Source organism: Malaya genurostris, chromosome 1, assembly GCF_030247185.1.
Source record: "Malaya genurostris strain Urasoe2022 chromosome 1, Malgen_1.1, whole genome shotgun sequence".
In the NCBI taxonomy this organism is placed as follows: Eukaryota; Metazoa; Arthropoda; class Insecta; order Diptera; family Culicidae; genus Malaya; species Malaya genurostris.
Genome location: NC_080570.1, coordinates 117,175,136 through 117,191,208, shown reverse-complemented (window position 1 = coordinate 117,191,208; position 16,073 = coordinate 117,175,136). Strand labels below are relative to the sequence as shown.

The following is a 16,073-nucleotide window of genomic DNA, read 5'->3' as shown; positions in this document are numbered from 1 at the left end:
AGTTATCGTTGGAAACGAAATTCTCGTTAACAATTTATGTTTTATGTGGTCCAAATTAGAAGAATTGGTGCTATGCAACTGTCACTAACACTACATAATAACAGCAGTTTCAATAACTAACACGTTAGCTAAAAAAATCACGAATTGCCTCCGAGTCGTTTCAGAACAATGCAATACAATGAAATACTGAAAATATACTCTAGACTCTCAGATTCTACAAACAAATTATTGCGTGGCATGATTTTTTGCGAGTATGACGCCATCTGTCGAGCTCAAATCAAAACTAATGCATAGGGGGTGTACCGTTTCAAATCCGCATACCCCAAATTCATGCTTAAAATTCAAGGTATTATCTGACTATCACCGAATTTTAAGGGAGTAAAGAGAGACAGAGAGTTATTTGTGACATCATTCATTTAACCCTAGTCTTAACCCTCGCCATAGGGTTCGGTACTACCCCAGAATCGACAGATTTTTTTGCATATTAACCCATGCTTCCTTCATTTCATCTACATCAGTGGTTCCCAAAGTTGTTTGGTCGAATGCCCATTTTAAATATATTATTCGTTCTACTGCCCCCTAAGCAGAAAAAAAATTTCAATTCTGCGACAATCAACATTTTCGAGTGCGAAATTGGATCACAGGGTATCAACTAAAATGTCAACTTAACCGACCGTGCACAGTCAGAGCAAATACCAAGTTCTTTTCCGTATTATTAATTTTCGAGTCGTTTCTAATTCTGGTTTTACTTCTTGTGTGAGCGACAAAAACGAAAACATTTTAAGTCAAACAGTTTATTTGCGACTTTCCACAGAGGAAATTATGACCAAAATTAAGTTTTTGTGATAAAGATGTGCATGAGAATGAGATGAGAAAAACTCACAGGTCCTTTTAGCCAGTAATAGCTAAGTGATATCTAGATCTGGATTCTGGCCCTGAACTCTGGATCAAGGTTTCTGGATCAGAACACTATCGAACAAGGTTTCTGGATCAGAATACTGAATCTGAACCTGGATTCTTGGAAGAGATTCTTTATCCGAATATGGATTCTGAGCTTGAAGAAGAATTCAGTACTTACATTCGGTTATACTATATACAGTTTTTGTACCAGAATTCTGACAGAGTTTCTGAAATCTACATCTTTACTCTGAACCTGCAGCTGGATTCAGAAACACAACTCTGGATTTGAATTCTGGGCTAAAATTTTAAATCATGATTAAGGACCTGGTCTTTGGATCTGAGTTCTGGACCTGCATTCTGACACTGGATCCTGATTCTGTATTCTTTATTTAGATTCTGGATCTGGACCTGGATTCTGTACATGGATTCTAAGCACCCCGGTTGTGCGATTGTCATCTGCATACAATTGGCTTGAACCCGAAATTTTTGGTTCTTTTGGTTCTAGTTCGCTGTCAAATGCTGTGTTTAAGCAGTGTTCACATCTTTCTTCATGCGGTTACACCAACATAAGGAAATGATTTCGATGAAATAGAATCAAACCATAACAAACCACTTTTTTTTTCTTATTCAAAAAGAGGTCAAATTACTTGTTTTGCAGAGAATACTAGACAAGAGTTATATTTATATTGGGTTTGAATAAATTAACTTTTGACACCAGTGTGGTTTGATTGTATGGTATGAACGTAGCTTGAAATATTGTTGACAACAACGCCACCAATACAAAATGCGTCGGTTTCAGGAACCAGGTTCCATAGCAGGGGGGTGATTCTAAGCCAAGATCTGAATTCCAGACCAGGATTGTGTATTATAATTGGAACTCAGAACCTGGACCTGAATTGATTAACTTGGCCTAACCTCTGAACATGAATTTGTGATCTGAGTGAAGAATCTGAATTTTGAACCTAAATTCAGGACTTCGATTCTGGAGCGGAATTCTCAGTCTTGACTCTGGATCTGAATTCTGGAACGGGATGTTGGACCTCAATTCTGGATATATGAATATGAATTCTGAAATTGGACTCAGATGCTGGACCAAAATTCTTGAAAGAGATTTTTTAGCTAAACCTGAATTCTACTCCTGGATTTTGGAATTTATTTTTTCACATGGACTTGGACTTTGGTTCTGGGCCAGAATTCTGACCCATGATCAGCTCCAGACAGAGTTTTTGAACCTGAAACTAGATCCTGAACCTTGACTCTTCACCTGAATTCCGAACTTGAATTGTGGACCTGGTTTCAGAACATGTACCTTGGGCGAAAATCGGGATCCGTTTTCTAGGCCTGCATTTTGGACCTGGGTTATAGACCTGAAAACCTGACAGAAATATATAGGTTTTCGTGTGTTTTTAACGTGAGTTCTGATCCCAGACCTAGGATTCTAGGTCTGAATTCCTGACAGTAATTTTGGATCTGAACCGGGAAGCAGGATCCTGAACCTGAATTCCCAACATGAATCTGAATCCTGGGTCCGACCTCAGGATTCTGAACAAGATTTTGGACTGGAATTCTCAAAATCATTCTGATTATCTGGATTCTAAACCTGGACCTGCACTTTTTTCTGTATTATGTATGAATTGAATTTGGAATCTAGACATGATATGAATTTCTAGTGACACATTGAAACTATTTATACTCATTCTTATTTGATCAATTCTTGGTCGTAACAGCAGTTAAATTTTTATCTTCTCACTTTCGTTTTCTTTCTCACACATCTCACAAAAATTGAATGATACACTAATCACATTATTTATGCAACTGATAGATTGGAATGGAATTGTTTTTCGCAATGATATATAACCCACATGTCTATATAAACTTGTCATGAATACATTGTACTCAGGGCCTTTCTCAGATTTTTTTTAGTATCGAAGTTCACTATTTGCGACTCATTGCCCACCTGTTAACCATCTTAAGTTTGCTACCCATTGAAAATGAGCTAATGCCCACTAGGCACCAGTTTGGGAATTACTGAACTACATTTTTCGCAAATTTAGACTGTTTTAGAATGTTCTTCTTCATAATGCCCCAGTATTTTTCTATTGAACACAGTTCCGAAGTCTTTTTCCGGTCGTTGGACGCACGATTACGCAGACAGAGAGAAGTCGCCTTTGGAGATACTTCCAAATACACTCGTCCTTTCATGATGATTTGCGGAAACGAAATGTGTACTCTGCTTTTCGCAAGTACAAATCGTTTGCCAAACTCAGCACCTTTTGGCGAATTTCGACATCTTCTGAGGATCTCAGGGAGCATCATACAGGTTTTCTGGAATCCGGTTGAGCTCCTCCTTCACATATGTCTCGTCATCCTTAACGCAGCGGTGCGATTTCTCAGTCATACAACTTCGATTACGACTTTTTGCAATCATATATCATATTCGTATTCCAGGTCGAGTTTTGAGTATCGTGCAGAATAGTCTTGCTCATGCAACTTTTTAGCCACATCTCGAATAGAGGTGTTTGATGACGAATTTTCACCCACAGAAATATCGCTAAAGCGATAATCGAGATGGAGAGGAGTTTCCGATGATATTTCGGTGCAGAATTGTTTACTACGCTTCAGTTCGACACCGAAGTAATTCTTGCAAGAATTAATTATTATATTTCCATCAATAGAAAAGATCTCTGCTGATTAAATCCGCAACTGAGAAATAATGACTGCAATATTTTCGATGCATGTAGGGTGGTCAAAATGAACATCTATATTTTGTCCACATTCCAAATAGGGATTGTAGCGACAAAAGGGTTTTTTAATTCCAGTTGGCTGATTACACTGCACTTACTTACCTTACCTAACAGCTATAGGCCTGGGGTGTCCTTTGCTGTATCAAGCATACGTCTCCACATAACTCGGTCCATGGCTGCTCGTCGCCAGGCACTCAAGGCACGGATGCTTCGTAGATTACCCTCCACTTGATCGATCCACCTTGCTACCCTCCACTTGATCGATCCACCGGTCTAATGAGTGTTTTGTAGATGGTCAATTTCGAGCGTTGGCGTAATTTTCTCGATCGAAGGGTTTTTCTGAGTCCAAAGTACGCACGATTCCCTGCCAAAATACGTCTATGAATTTCTCTGCTGGTGTCATTATCGGCGGTCACCAGTGAGCCCAAATACACGAACTCGTCAACCACCTCGATATCGTCACCGTCTATCAATATTCGTGGTGGGAGACGTAGTGTTTCTTCTCTAGAGCCTTTTCCTCTCATGTAAAGGGTGATTTTTTAAGAGCTTGAGAACTTTTTTAAACAATAAAACGCATAAAATTTGCAAAATCTCATCGGTTCTTTATTTTAAACGTTAGATTGGTACATGACATTTACTTTTTGAAGATAATTTCATTTAAATGTTGACCGCGGCTGCGTCTTAGGTGGTCCATTCGGAAAGTCCAATTTTGGGCAACTTTTTCGAGCATTTCGGCCGGAATAGCCCGAATTTCTTCGGAAATGTTGTCTTCCAAAGCTGGAATAGTTACTGGCTTATTTCTGTAGACTTTAGACTTGACGTAGCCCCACAAAAAATAGTCTAAAGGCGTCAAATCGCATGATCTTGGTGGCCAACTTACCGGTCCATTTCTTGAGATGAATTGTTCTCCGAAGTTTTCCCTCAAAATGGCCATAGAATCGCGAGCTGTGTGGCATGTAGCGCCATCTTGTTGAAACCACATGTCAACCAAGTTCAGTTCTTCCATTTTTGGCAACAAAAAGTTTGTTAGCATCGAACGATAGCGATCGCCATTCACTGTAACGTTGCGTCCAACAGCATCTTTGAAAAAATACGGTCCAATGATTCCACCAGCGTACAAACCACACCAAACAGTGCATTTTTCGGGATGCATGGGCAGTTCTTGAACGGCTTCTGGTTGCTCTTCACTCCAAATGCGGCAATTTTGCTTATTTACGTAGCCATTCAACCAGAAATGAGCCTCATCGCTGAACAAAATTTGTCGATAAAAAAGCGGATTTTCCGAATGGACCACCTAAGACGCAGCCGCGATCAACATTTAAATGAAATTATCTTCAAAAAGTAAATGTCATGTACCAATCTAACGTTTAAAAGAAAGAACCGATGAGATTTTGCAAATTTTATGCGTTTTATTGTTTAAAAAAGTTCTCAAGCTCTTAAAAAATCACCCTTTATTTTGTTTTTGACGCCTTTATGGCCAGTCCAATACGCCTAGCTTCAGCTAGGTTTCCGTCATCTTCTCAAGGTTACGTGTCACAATATCAACATCGTCAGCGAAGCCAAAAAGTTATACGGATTTTCGGAAGATCGTGCCACTCGTGTCGATCCTCGCTCTTCGAATCACAACTTCCAGGGCAATATTGAAAAAGATACAAGAAAGTTCATCACCTTGACGTAGCCCTCTCCGAGATGCGAAGGGACTCGAGAGCGTCCCAGATACTCGGACGTAGCACATCACTCTATCCATCGTTGCTTTGACCAATCGCGTCAGTTTATCCGGGAAACCGTATTCGTGCATTATCTGCCATAGCTGTTCTCGATCGATTGTGTCAAATGCCGCTTTGAAGTCAATGAATAGGTGATGCGTGGGTACGTTGTATTCACGACACTTCTGGAGTACTTGTCTTATCGCGAATATGTGATCCGTAGTGGTGCGGGCTCCAGTAAATCCCGCTTGGTACGGCCCTACGAATTCCTTAGCTATTGGTGATAGACGACGGCAAAGGATTTGGGAGAGTACCTTGTAGGCGGCGTTCAGCAATGTGATTGCGCGGTAATTGCAGCAGTCTAGCTTATCGCCCTTTTGGTTTATTACACTGCACTGTTTAGTTTAAATTAAATAAAATGCTATTTAGCATGAATTTTATTTGTAGAAGTAACTGGAAATTGGATAATATTTTTTTCGATCAGCTGCATAACATGCTTTGTGATTGTGTTTGTCTTACTTATATAGAAAGGCTATGTCATCACTGTGAAAACCGATTTCTGAACCGAGGCCCATTCGACTCAGCTCGACGAACTAAGCAAATGTCTGTGTGTATGTAAAAAAATATGTGCACTCGATTTTCCCGAAGATGACTGGACCGATTTTCACAAACTTAGATTCAAATAGAAGGTCTCTTGGTCCCATAGGTTTGGTATTGAATTTTATCCAAATCAAACTTCCGGTTCGGTAGTAACGGGGAAAATGTGCAAAAATTTCATCTGAATCCTACTTCCGGTTCCTAAAGCGACGAAGCAAAAGAGGTCTGTCCCAATTTGTAGGCCTTATTTGTTGCTGGTGTCACAAACGGCTATTCCGGTTTTCGAAATTAGGTTTCGGAAGTATTGGAGTAGTATAGTATAGTGGTCAAAAGCTGCAAAAAGGATCTACCTTACTTTTTTTTCTAGATGGACGAATCAATTTTCACAAACTTATAGAAGGCTTACGATTTCATACAGAATCCCTAAATTCGTTGTGGTTAGTACTTTCAGTTCCGGAACTAGAGGGTGTTTTGGTTCGTAGATTTCGCTAGATTACGTTCGAACAATCTTTCCTGTTTCTTTTTAATGAAGAGATGTTTTTAGAACTCAAGATGAAGATAGAACTCAATAGTAATATTTATGATGGTGTTTGCGCACATTAACGTTTGTGGTTTTGTCGGACAAGTGTTCGGATTCTCGCGACGAAGTGAAAACTCGCGGATACTATTTAACACTAACTGTATTTATTACAACGATCACTATAAGACTTGGACTGACTAACATATATGAATTAACGTTTAATCGTACTATCGTTCTCTCGTACGATCGCACGATCGCGCCTGATCTGATCTGCATTACGCTTTTATAGTCTGCGTACATTATTATAGGAACACAATTTGTCTCTACCGGAAAGCACATATCGTAAGATGTACCGGAAAGTATGTATCGTAATCTTTAATACTGTCTGCTGCTTGTATAACTGCTCGAATCCTATCACTAATCGGTTTCTGTTGTGTATACAGTATAGCTCACTTAAACTGTCTCCTGAGACTTACACTTTGGCGTAAACATACCGCCCGCCTTGAAAGACTATGCTTTCAACAAACTAATCTGATTTGAGATACTAAGCAAACTGCTCTGTTCCTGTTACAATTGAGAGTGTGTACTGCTGTTAGCCATTATTGACCTGGCTGCTGTTATCATATATCCAGAATTATTTCACGAGTTCTATTTGCCTGACTATCCTATACATTGCAAATTCTCTGTAATTTCTATTCACAATAACTTTGGTGTGCTGCTTACTGGTGCTCGATGATCCTTTGATGAACCATGGGCGTCGAGGACGGGAAACTTGAAGTCGACTCCGTCAACTGCTATGCAGCCGGCGTCGATAAAACAAGACCCGAGCGACTCCGCTGGTTCCATCTCTGGTAATGCTGGTACAATTGCTGTTGACTGTTGACCGAGTCAGAGTGACTCAAAACGTTGACCTTGAATAAACGATGTAACAAGACCGATGCTGAATCTTCCGCCGTGAACACATGACGAAGACTCCGCTAACCGAAACAAGACTGATGAACGAGATGTTGTTTCTGACGAGATGTCCTGAAGAACTGAGCATGCCTTGCTTCAGACGAAGACATGTTGTTTCTGAACGATGAATGAACTGATGATCTCGTTGACTGAAGTCCTATGCTGTACTATTTGGATTGTTGAGAATTTGTTGGCTGGATTTCCTCCGTGGACCTCCTCCACGAAACTACTTAAATTGCCGAACGTTCATGTTCTGTATTCGTTCCTTTGACCTCCTCCACCCTTCGTAGACTTGATGCCACAATCCGTATCATGACGCAGAGCTACGTCACTCAGCAAAGTTTTAATGGTGCCACACATAGCACCTGCACTAGAACGGGAACCGGATAAATATCTGCATTTTCCAACTATAAAGCGTACTTAACTTGAGTTATTGTTGGGATGGTAGTTCCGATCACCTTGACCAAAACTGGGCCATCCCTGATTGCTTCGTTGCTGGGACCTCGAAACCACTTCTGTTATGTGGTTATCAATCGCTGAATTGACTGCTGTAGATCGAACTGGCAGAAGAATGCATCGTAGACTCACTGCAGGAGGTGAAGAGGTAGAGTGGCGATGTGCACTCCATTAACTGTAACTTCACTGTTGTTGCTGAATTGCTTCCTAGACCGAGGATGATTTTATGCTGCTGGACTGGTGAGGTAGATGAAAACTTGGAAATATACAACGATCATGAATCATTGACTGGCGACAAGCTGTTTGATGTCAGATGACAAATGCTTCCGAAAATATCCTCTCTTCTTGGCTGTCGATTAGCCAAAAAATGCTCCGATGATGTTGACACGCTTTTCGATGTGCTTGGGAACATCCTGTTTGACGTTAATGACGATCTGGGAACCTCAACCATTGTGTCCCGATGTCCTTGAACCGTGCTGATGGTTATTATGTGAAGTAGCTGAAACGTAAGAATCTGTACGAGCACGTTGGCGATTGAAATGAAACAAAATGGGTACTTAACTACTGTCAAGTCCCAGCCGGGGGTTCTACGAACCCACCGACGAGGCTTGTGCTCTTTACAGATGCTACAGGAACTGCTCGATTCCCCCGAGCTTGGGCCAGGAACTCGTCTGGCGACTCTTTCTCCCGAGTAAGGACCGGATTCACAACCGGCGACGTATATCTGATGATCGATGAAGTTGATAATCGTCGCAACTGCTTGTGTTGTAACGCTGACAGGATCGCTTTCTCTAAAGTATGATGGTTGACGCTAACGTAATTGCTCCGACTATTACTGGACCGTTGAAGTTTCGAGTATCTTGGATACTCCCGATGATATGATACAACAGTGTCTCTCAGAATTTCAATGCGTTGACGTAATAGTAATCTGTGTTGATTGACGACGAATTTCCTAATAGAACTGTTGGTACCACTGGAATTTTCCTGATGGTTCCAATTTCTGTACTGCTGCTGTTTTGCCTTCCGAAAAGCTCCGCTGGGCTCAGACCCACGGACTGGAATTGCAACATTTCCTCAATGCTGTAATTAGCATTCGCGAAATTACTGGATCTCAATCCAGCTCTGCTGCTTCACGTAAGCAACAGACTGTTGTGGCTCTGCAAGCCCTGATGGTTGACTGCCGAACTTGGATGAATAGCTCTCAATTTCGATAGGACGAAGTTTTGAGTACCTTGGACATACAGATACTCCCGATGATATGAGACAAGGCTGTCTCTCAGAATTCGAATAACTAATTCGACGTAATGATGAACTGTTGACTGGTGACGAAATTCCTATTCGCGCTGTTGGTACTACGATGAATTTCGTGAAGGTTCCAATTACTGGAATGCTGCTGTGTTGCCTTCCGAAAGGTTCCGCTGGGCTCAGACCCACGGACTGGAATTCCAACGTTTCCTCAATGTTGGAATTATCAACAACTTGGTTGTTGATCCGATGAATACGATGATGTTATGGAGGTGCATTCGCGAAATTACTGAATCTCAATCCAGCTCTGCTGCTTCCTGTAAGCAACAGACTGTAGTGGCTTTGTCAGCCCTGATGGTTCACTGTTGAACCTGGTTGAATGGCGCTCAATTCAACCCGAAGTGAATGCACCTGAGATTGGTGAGGACGAATACCATCACCGCTGTAGTACTTTTAGCCGAATAAGTTTGTCTTCTCTGACCGTAGTGGATTTCACTTACTAGCTGCTGCTAGTCTCTCATCTAATACTTCATGATGAGATTGTACGCCGTGTTTCAGCGTAGCCGATGAAATAAATTGTTTCCTCATCTGCAGTGTGCAGACTGAGGTGCCACATGAACAGTCTTCGCTTTCAGTGGTGTAATCAAGAAGACATTCATGAATGATCAGAGGAAATTGTATGACGTAACTGTAAACTTATTGGTACGCACTGCCATTAAATCCCATCGTTTTCTCCGAACTCAAATCTAACGACTGAGTTGCTGGACCAATTCGAGGTTCGGTTTGCTTGGACTCGCAATACAAAGGGCGCACTGCGCTGATCAACCACACGAAAGGTTTCGCAAACCCAGGGCTCAGTATGACAATGATAAAGCACACCTAACTCAGATCGATTTATTTTTCAATTGATTTTGTAAACAAACATGGCTTCATGCCGAACGATCTCTAAATTCAACGCACGCGGGAACTGTACTGACTTACTGGTGTTATTTCTGAAGAGTAACTGCTGCGTGAAGTTGTGTGTGATGGTGGTGACACTTCATACATCTGGCTGGTTTCGGACACTTGACTGTGTCATGCCGTCCACTAAAGCAGTTGAAGCACACCTTAATTTGCTTCACGAACTCCAATCTCTTGCTAGGATTCCATTTCGTAAAAGTATTGCAATAGTAGAGAAAATGCCGTTCCTTGCTCAGGTGACACAAAGGTGGCATAATGGTCTTACCTTCATCTCGCTGCTTTGATTGAGTCGGTTCAATCGTTTTCGATGTTTGACCTGTTGTTCTTTTACGACGCAGATGCTGTAGTACCTTGAGCTCAGCTTCTTCGATGGGAGCAAGCAAATTAGTGCGATCCCAACGTGACACTCCTTCTTGGATGAGGTGCTTCTCAAACTCCCGATATCTCTCCTGTAGATGTTCGAAGGTGGCCCGCATGAACCTCTCTTCCGTTTCACTCAGTTGACCATCGCTGCCAAGAGACAGGCAGTATTGTGTGATGCCATCAATAAATCGATGGTGCTCAAATCTCAGCTCGACCGACATTACTTTCCGAAAACTGATTTTTTCTCGCTCGACACTGACCACGTGTTTGGCACTTTACCGAAATGAATGAGGATCGACTCAACAAAATGACGTTTCTTCTTTCGCTCGCGCCACACTGACTTCGGGCGGAGATGGAATCTGTACTTCACCCAAGACGGTTAAGTAGAGGTGTACACATTTGATGTTTAAGAATGTGATCCGAAATTAGATTAGATTTTTCTTAATGGAGCCTCATCAGTTTTACTGTATCTGCACTTGGATGTCGGTTCACTCAGTTATTTTTACAGCAAAATGGTTGTGCCGCCATTACTGTTCTGCTTGATCACATGTCACACATTATTTTTTCGATGTTTCATATGTAACATAACACTTTTTACACAGATTTGAGTGTTTTAGAATTGCCGTTTTTATCGAGCATAATTAATTTCGCCGCATTTCTGACGGACAGTAAGACACATACAAAACACAGACTGATACGAGTTGCTACCAGTTCAGACAACATTTAACCAACTGTATGTAACGACAATGAAGGTCGTTGTGAGGATTGCAATGGCGATTTCACTTTAACATTTCTGCCTTTGCCGTACAGTGACCGTAAGGTTCTTCATTTTAAACGTGATCGCGCATGATTTCTAACAATCGATTTGATGTTCACAGAAAGTATAACGAACACGGATGGTACTGATGGTTCGTTTCATGTTGGCACTGACAATGTTTTTCTGATTCCGCAATTCGACCGGCGCGATAGATTTCCGTTACTTATTCCGACGATCCGGTTCGAAGGACCAAAATGTTTGCGCACATTAACGTTTGTGGTTTTGTCGGACAAGTGTTCGGATTCTCGCGACGAAGTGAAAACTCGCGGATACTATTTAACACTAACTGTATTTATTACAACGATCACTATAAGACTTGGACTGACTAACATATATGAATTAACGTTTAATCGTACTATCGTTCTCTCGTACGATCGCACGATCGCGCCTGATCTGATCTGCATTACGCTTTTATAGTCTGCGTACATTATTATAGGAACACAATTTGTCTCTACCGGAAAGCACATATCGTAAGATGTACCGGAAAGTATGTATCGTAATCTTTAATACTGTCTGCTGCTTGTATAACTGCTCGAATCCTATCACTAATCGGTTTCTGTTGTGTATACAGTATAGCTCACTTAAACTGTCTCCTGAGACTTACACTTTGGCGTAAACAGATGGTATTAGTAATATGAAAATGGAATGATTGCACCACTAGGTGGATTAAAAGAGGTTTTTATAAATGTTTTTATTATCAATATAAATATTTTAAATCACAGCCCTTGCTGCTTCTATTGATGATAATACTGATTGGAATGGAATTCAAAAGTGCCAAATTTCGATCTACGGTTTCTACACATTAATGAACGGTTCCTATACACAATTCGGGAATCGTCATATTGAAGCCTGAATAATTTTCATGTTCTGACATTCCAATAGCAGAGCAAAGATGCTGAGCCGAGCTGGTAACTGACATTATTATGTGAAACGCGAGAAACCTATCTGCATCAAATCTAAAGGGTCATGTCAGAAAGGAAGCGAAAAATCTTATCCACTCTGCCCTGATTTGCTGTAAGTTCATTTCTCGCGCATCACATTGTAATGTCAGTTAGTCTTCAGCTCGGTTCAGCTTCTCGCTTTCGCTCTGACAATGGCCCAAGACAATGGAAACTTTCCTATAGATTTATTGTGTGCAACTAGTAACGACCATTCTATTCTTGAATTCAATTTGAATTGCTGTCAGTTTTCCAATGAAATCAGTCGAAAAAGACTTACCTTTTATGCATCATTCGTTTCTCTAGCTGAAATTGTATAGAGTTTACAATGAAAGCGATAAGTTTACGACATTTAAAACGCTATTGTCAATCAAATATATTGAGCACTCGGAAACCTGCAGTCGAGTAATAGTTTTTTTTCATTATTCCTTCCGAGTGACTATGTGAAAAATAGTTTTTCGTCCGATTCACTTCAGTTATATTCAAAATCACTAGAAAAACACAGTGTTCTACTAACTTTAAGCTGTAAGTCAATTTCAATGCCACAAAATGGAACATCAATGTTATTTGACAGGTATCATACAGTAATAATTCACACTGACTACTAGATCAACCAAGGATTCTCAAAGCATGTTATTGCTCAGAAAAAAATCGATATTTTGTAAAACATGCTAACAAATATGATTTATTCAAATTTCAAATCACTGTAAAACGATTTGAATGGCTCAATTCGGTTCCGTCATCGTTTTTTTTTTGGGAAAGAAAGCGAAGTGAACCTGATGGTAGTTTAACCCATTAATCATGCATACATAATAATGGACGACTCGACACCTGGAACGATACCAACCTACGCCACCTCCATCGGTTCTGGCTTATTTTATGGTTACAGAGTTCCTACAGGCGGGGGGTCAAGAGATTGCCGGGATTGTCATGAAAATTGAAAATGAGACGGCACCTTTCACAATTGAGTTTCAATCAGCAGATATTTAGTTTTTGATTAGAGGTGATTATTGAATTAGACCACCCACCCCGGCCGGTTCCCGAGAGTCATTCCCGGCTAATCATTGGCAAGCCGGGGGGGTTGTGCCGGTAGGTTCGAAAGATACCTATCTGTATCGTTTATAAATACTTGTCCCTGGTGCATGATATATCGTATATTGACGTGACGTGTGCTTCGATTCTTTGGTGTGGCACCGCGTCGGACGCGGACGCGAAAAAAAACGACAACACAATAGGCTGATTATGAGCCATGAGTCGGTGGTTGAAAACCTACGGCGTTGTTCCGTCACACCAATCGAAAACGTGTTAAACCTAGCGCGTGGTTCATTCATCCATTCATTCATGCTGAGCGCGTACGAACGCGACTTCGGGTTGGGCCACTATCAACGATCATCGATCGATTCCATCGATCGGTGATTTATTGTCCGGCGACTTTTTTTCAGTCAGTTGTCGTGGGTTGTGATGACGAAACAGGAACAAGAAAATAAAATCATTAAATTGAATCGATCCCGGAGATCGTTAATCACTCTCTTTTAAACCGATTGAAAATGTGAACTCTGACCTACCGTTTTTTTATTATTTTCTTTGGTCATCATTACAAATAGAAAAACAAATTTATAAACACTTTCTAATTCATTTCTATCACATCCAACAGGACACGCTGGTCAAAGTCAAGGAGGTGCTGGTGGACGAAAAGAAGCACATTCGATTTGCCGACTGGAGCGCACACGACATCGAAGTGCTGAACAAATATCTCTTCCTGACGTCGAAACCGTGCATTTACCTTGCGAATCTCTCCGAGAAGGACTTCATCCGCAAGAAGAACAAATGGTTGCCGAAGATCAAGGAGTGGATCGACAAACACGATCCGGGCGCATCGTTGATTCCGTTCTCCGGTCTGTTCGAGCACAAGCTGGCCGAGATGGAGACGGATGCGGAACGGCGGGCGTTCGAGGAGGAACACAAGTGCACCTCGATGCTGGAACGAATCATCACGACCGGCTACAAGGCACTGCATCTGGAGTACTTTTTCACGGCCGGTCCGGATGAAGTAAAAGCCTGGACCATCCAGAAGGGTACCAAGGCTCCGCAGGCGGCTGGTCGCATCCATACCGACTTCGAGAAGGGTTTCATCATGGCCGAAGTGATGCACTACAATGACTTCAAGGAGGAGGGCAGTGAAGCGGGTGCCAAAGCTGCCGGCAAGTATCGGCAGCAGGGCCGTAACTACGTGGTCGAAGACGGAGACATCATTTTCTTCAAGTTTAACGCCGGTGCTGGACTGAAGGATCCCAAGAAAAAGTGATATCAGCAATTTGCCACGGTCATCTTTGTGTTGCTCTATCTGAACATGATACTCTACTCGCAAATGTTTCTACCGCAGCTCCAGTGAAGAACTGTGGATGCATTTTCGAGGATCGGTTGACAGGACAGACACGCATTCATCTACTTCAAAAATGCCCATTACACAGGACATACACAATTGTACTATCCATTGATAAAGAAAACATGTAATCGAGAATTATTCAAGGGATGATGCTAATAAATTCTTTGTTTTGTGCAATAGCATTGGTGAAAATTTTTCTTCGAAATTCATCAAGAATTACGAGCAGAAGTGCTCATTAGATAAAGCGTGTACCATCGGTCAGAGCACGTGATAGTCAGATGGAACAATATCCGAAAAGTATGACGAAAGATCTAGGAACTGTCTTTTTAAATATGTTGTGAAAACTTTTGAGACGAGGGGTTTAGCATTTTCATGCTTAGAGAATGACTTTACCATGTCTTTTCTTGTACTGAGACCAATTTAAACTCGTAAAGAAAGACTATTGTTGATTTTTAAGCATGCTAATACTCGAAATTTTACTAGTTACTGTAGAAGCAAATATTTTCGATCAGTTTAGGAGAACCCACTGGACTACAAATGTCAAAAATAGAAATTTCGCTTATCGATAATAAAAAAAATCTTCGCGCCCTTGAATTTTCTCTGCTATTTCAATTTTATCGATTTTGAAAATGGCGAACAGTCCTTAAAGTGCGAGTTGTTTGAAAATTTGCTAGAAATTTTATTTAATTACAATTTTTTACAACAAAGTAAAAAGAATTTCGTTGCTGGCGGTTTTTCAGACATTGAACTTCTATGCCGTTTTTTCTGGAATAAATGTTTATTTTTTCATGGTAAGAATCCTATTGATTTATATGAAAATCTCCATGCGACTTCAACCACTATTCTAAATAACAACTCTTTTGCATTGAACAGCTTCTAAATGCCACGCCATTAAAACCCACATAACCAGATCCGAATCGACGAGAAATTTTCATTCGAAATTCCATGTGGAAATCATTTGGAATTCCGAATAAATTCCACCTCCAGTGCAACAACCGATTCCGAATGAATTTCGCCTACAACCGGTTGATTCGGAAATCTGTCGGAATTGAGTGAGAAGATGCGGACCACGTGCGGACTGAATTGTCAATTCGTTTTCTTTTTATTCTCTCCCATTTTTTTTTGTTTTCGCGCTGATTTTTAGTTTGTTTCTAAATAAAAAAATATTATATAACTGATATATTTCAATTTAAATCTTCAATTTTTTCGGATATACAGAATTAGTAAATAACCACCATAAATTGTTGGAAATCGCTAGAAATGAACCAAAAAGTCCTATCTTAGGCTGTGAACCATTTCACGGTTAATTTTAACTTTTGGTTAAAATCTGACACTTGAGTGGTTATTTGGTGTCGAGTAGTTAAATTTGACTAAAACTGTGGCCCATTTCAAAATTTGACGGACGGAAAGTTATTTGGGTTTATTTTCCACTGGAAATAACTTCAACTAAAGTATTAATATTAGAATTTTCACAGGTTTAGTCAGCA

The 16,073-nt window shown here is 40.8% G+C and overlaps 1 protein-coding gene across 2 annotated transcripts in view; it reads left to right on the top strand.

Annotated features, from left to right (window-relative positions):
• LOC131425573 (obg-like ATPase 1) overlaps positions 1 to 14,765 on the top strand; it is a 70,870-nt gene extending 56,105 nt beyond the window's left edge. For both annotated transcript variants that reach the window (XM_058587564.1, XM_058587563.1), the window contains exon 6: positions 13,855 to 14,765. In XM_058587564.1, coding sequence (XP_058443547.1) covers positions 13,855 to 14,505 — 651 coding nt within the window. In that variant the 3' untranslated portion in view covers positions 14,506 to 14,765. The remainder of the gene's footprint in view (positions 1 to 13,854) is intronic.
• Positions 14,766 to 16,073: the final 1,308 nt, after the last annotated feature.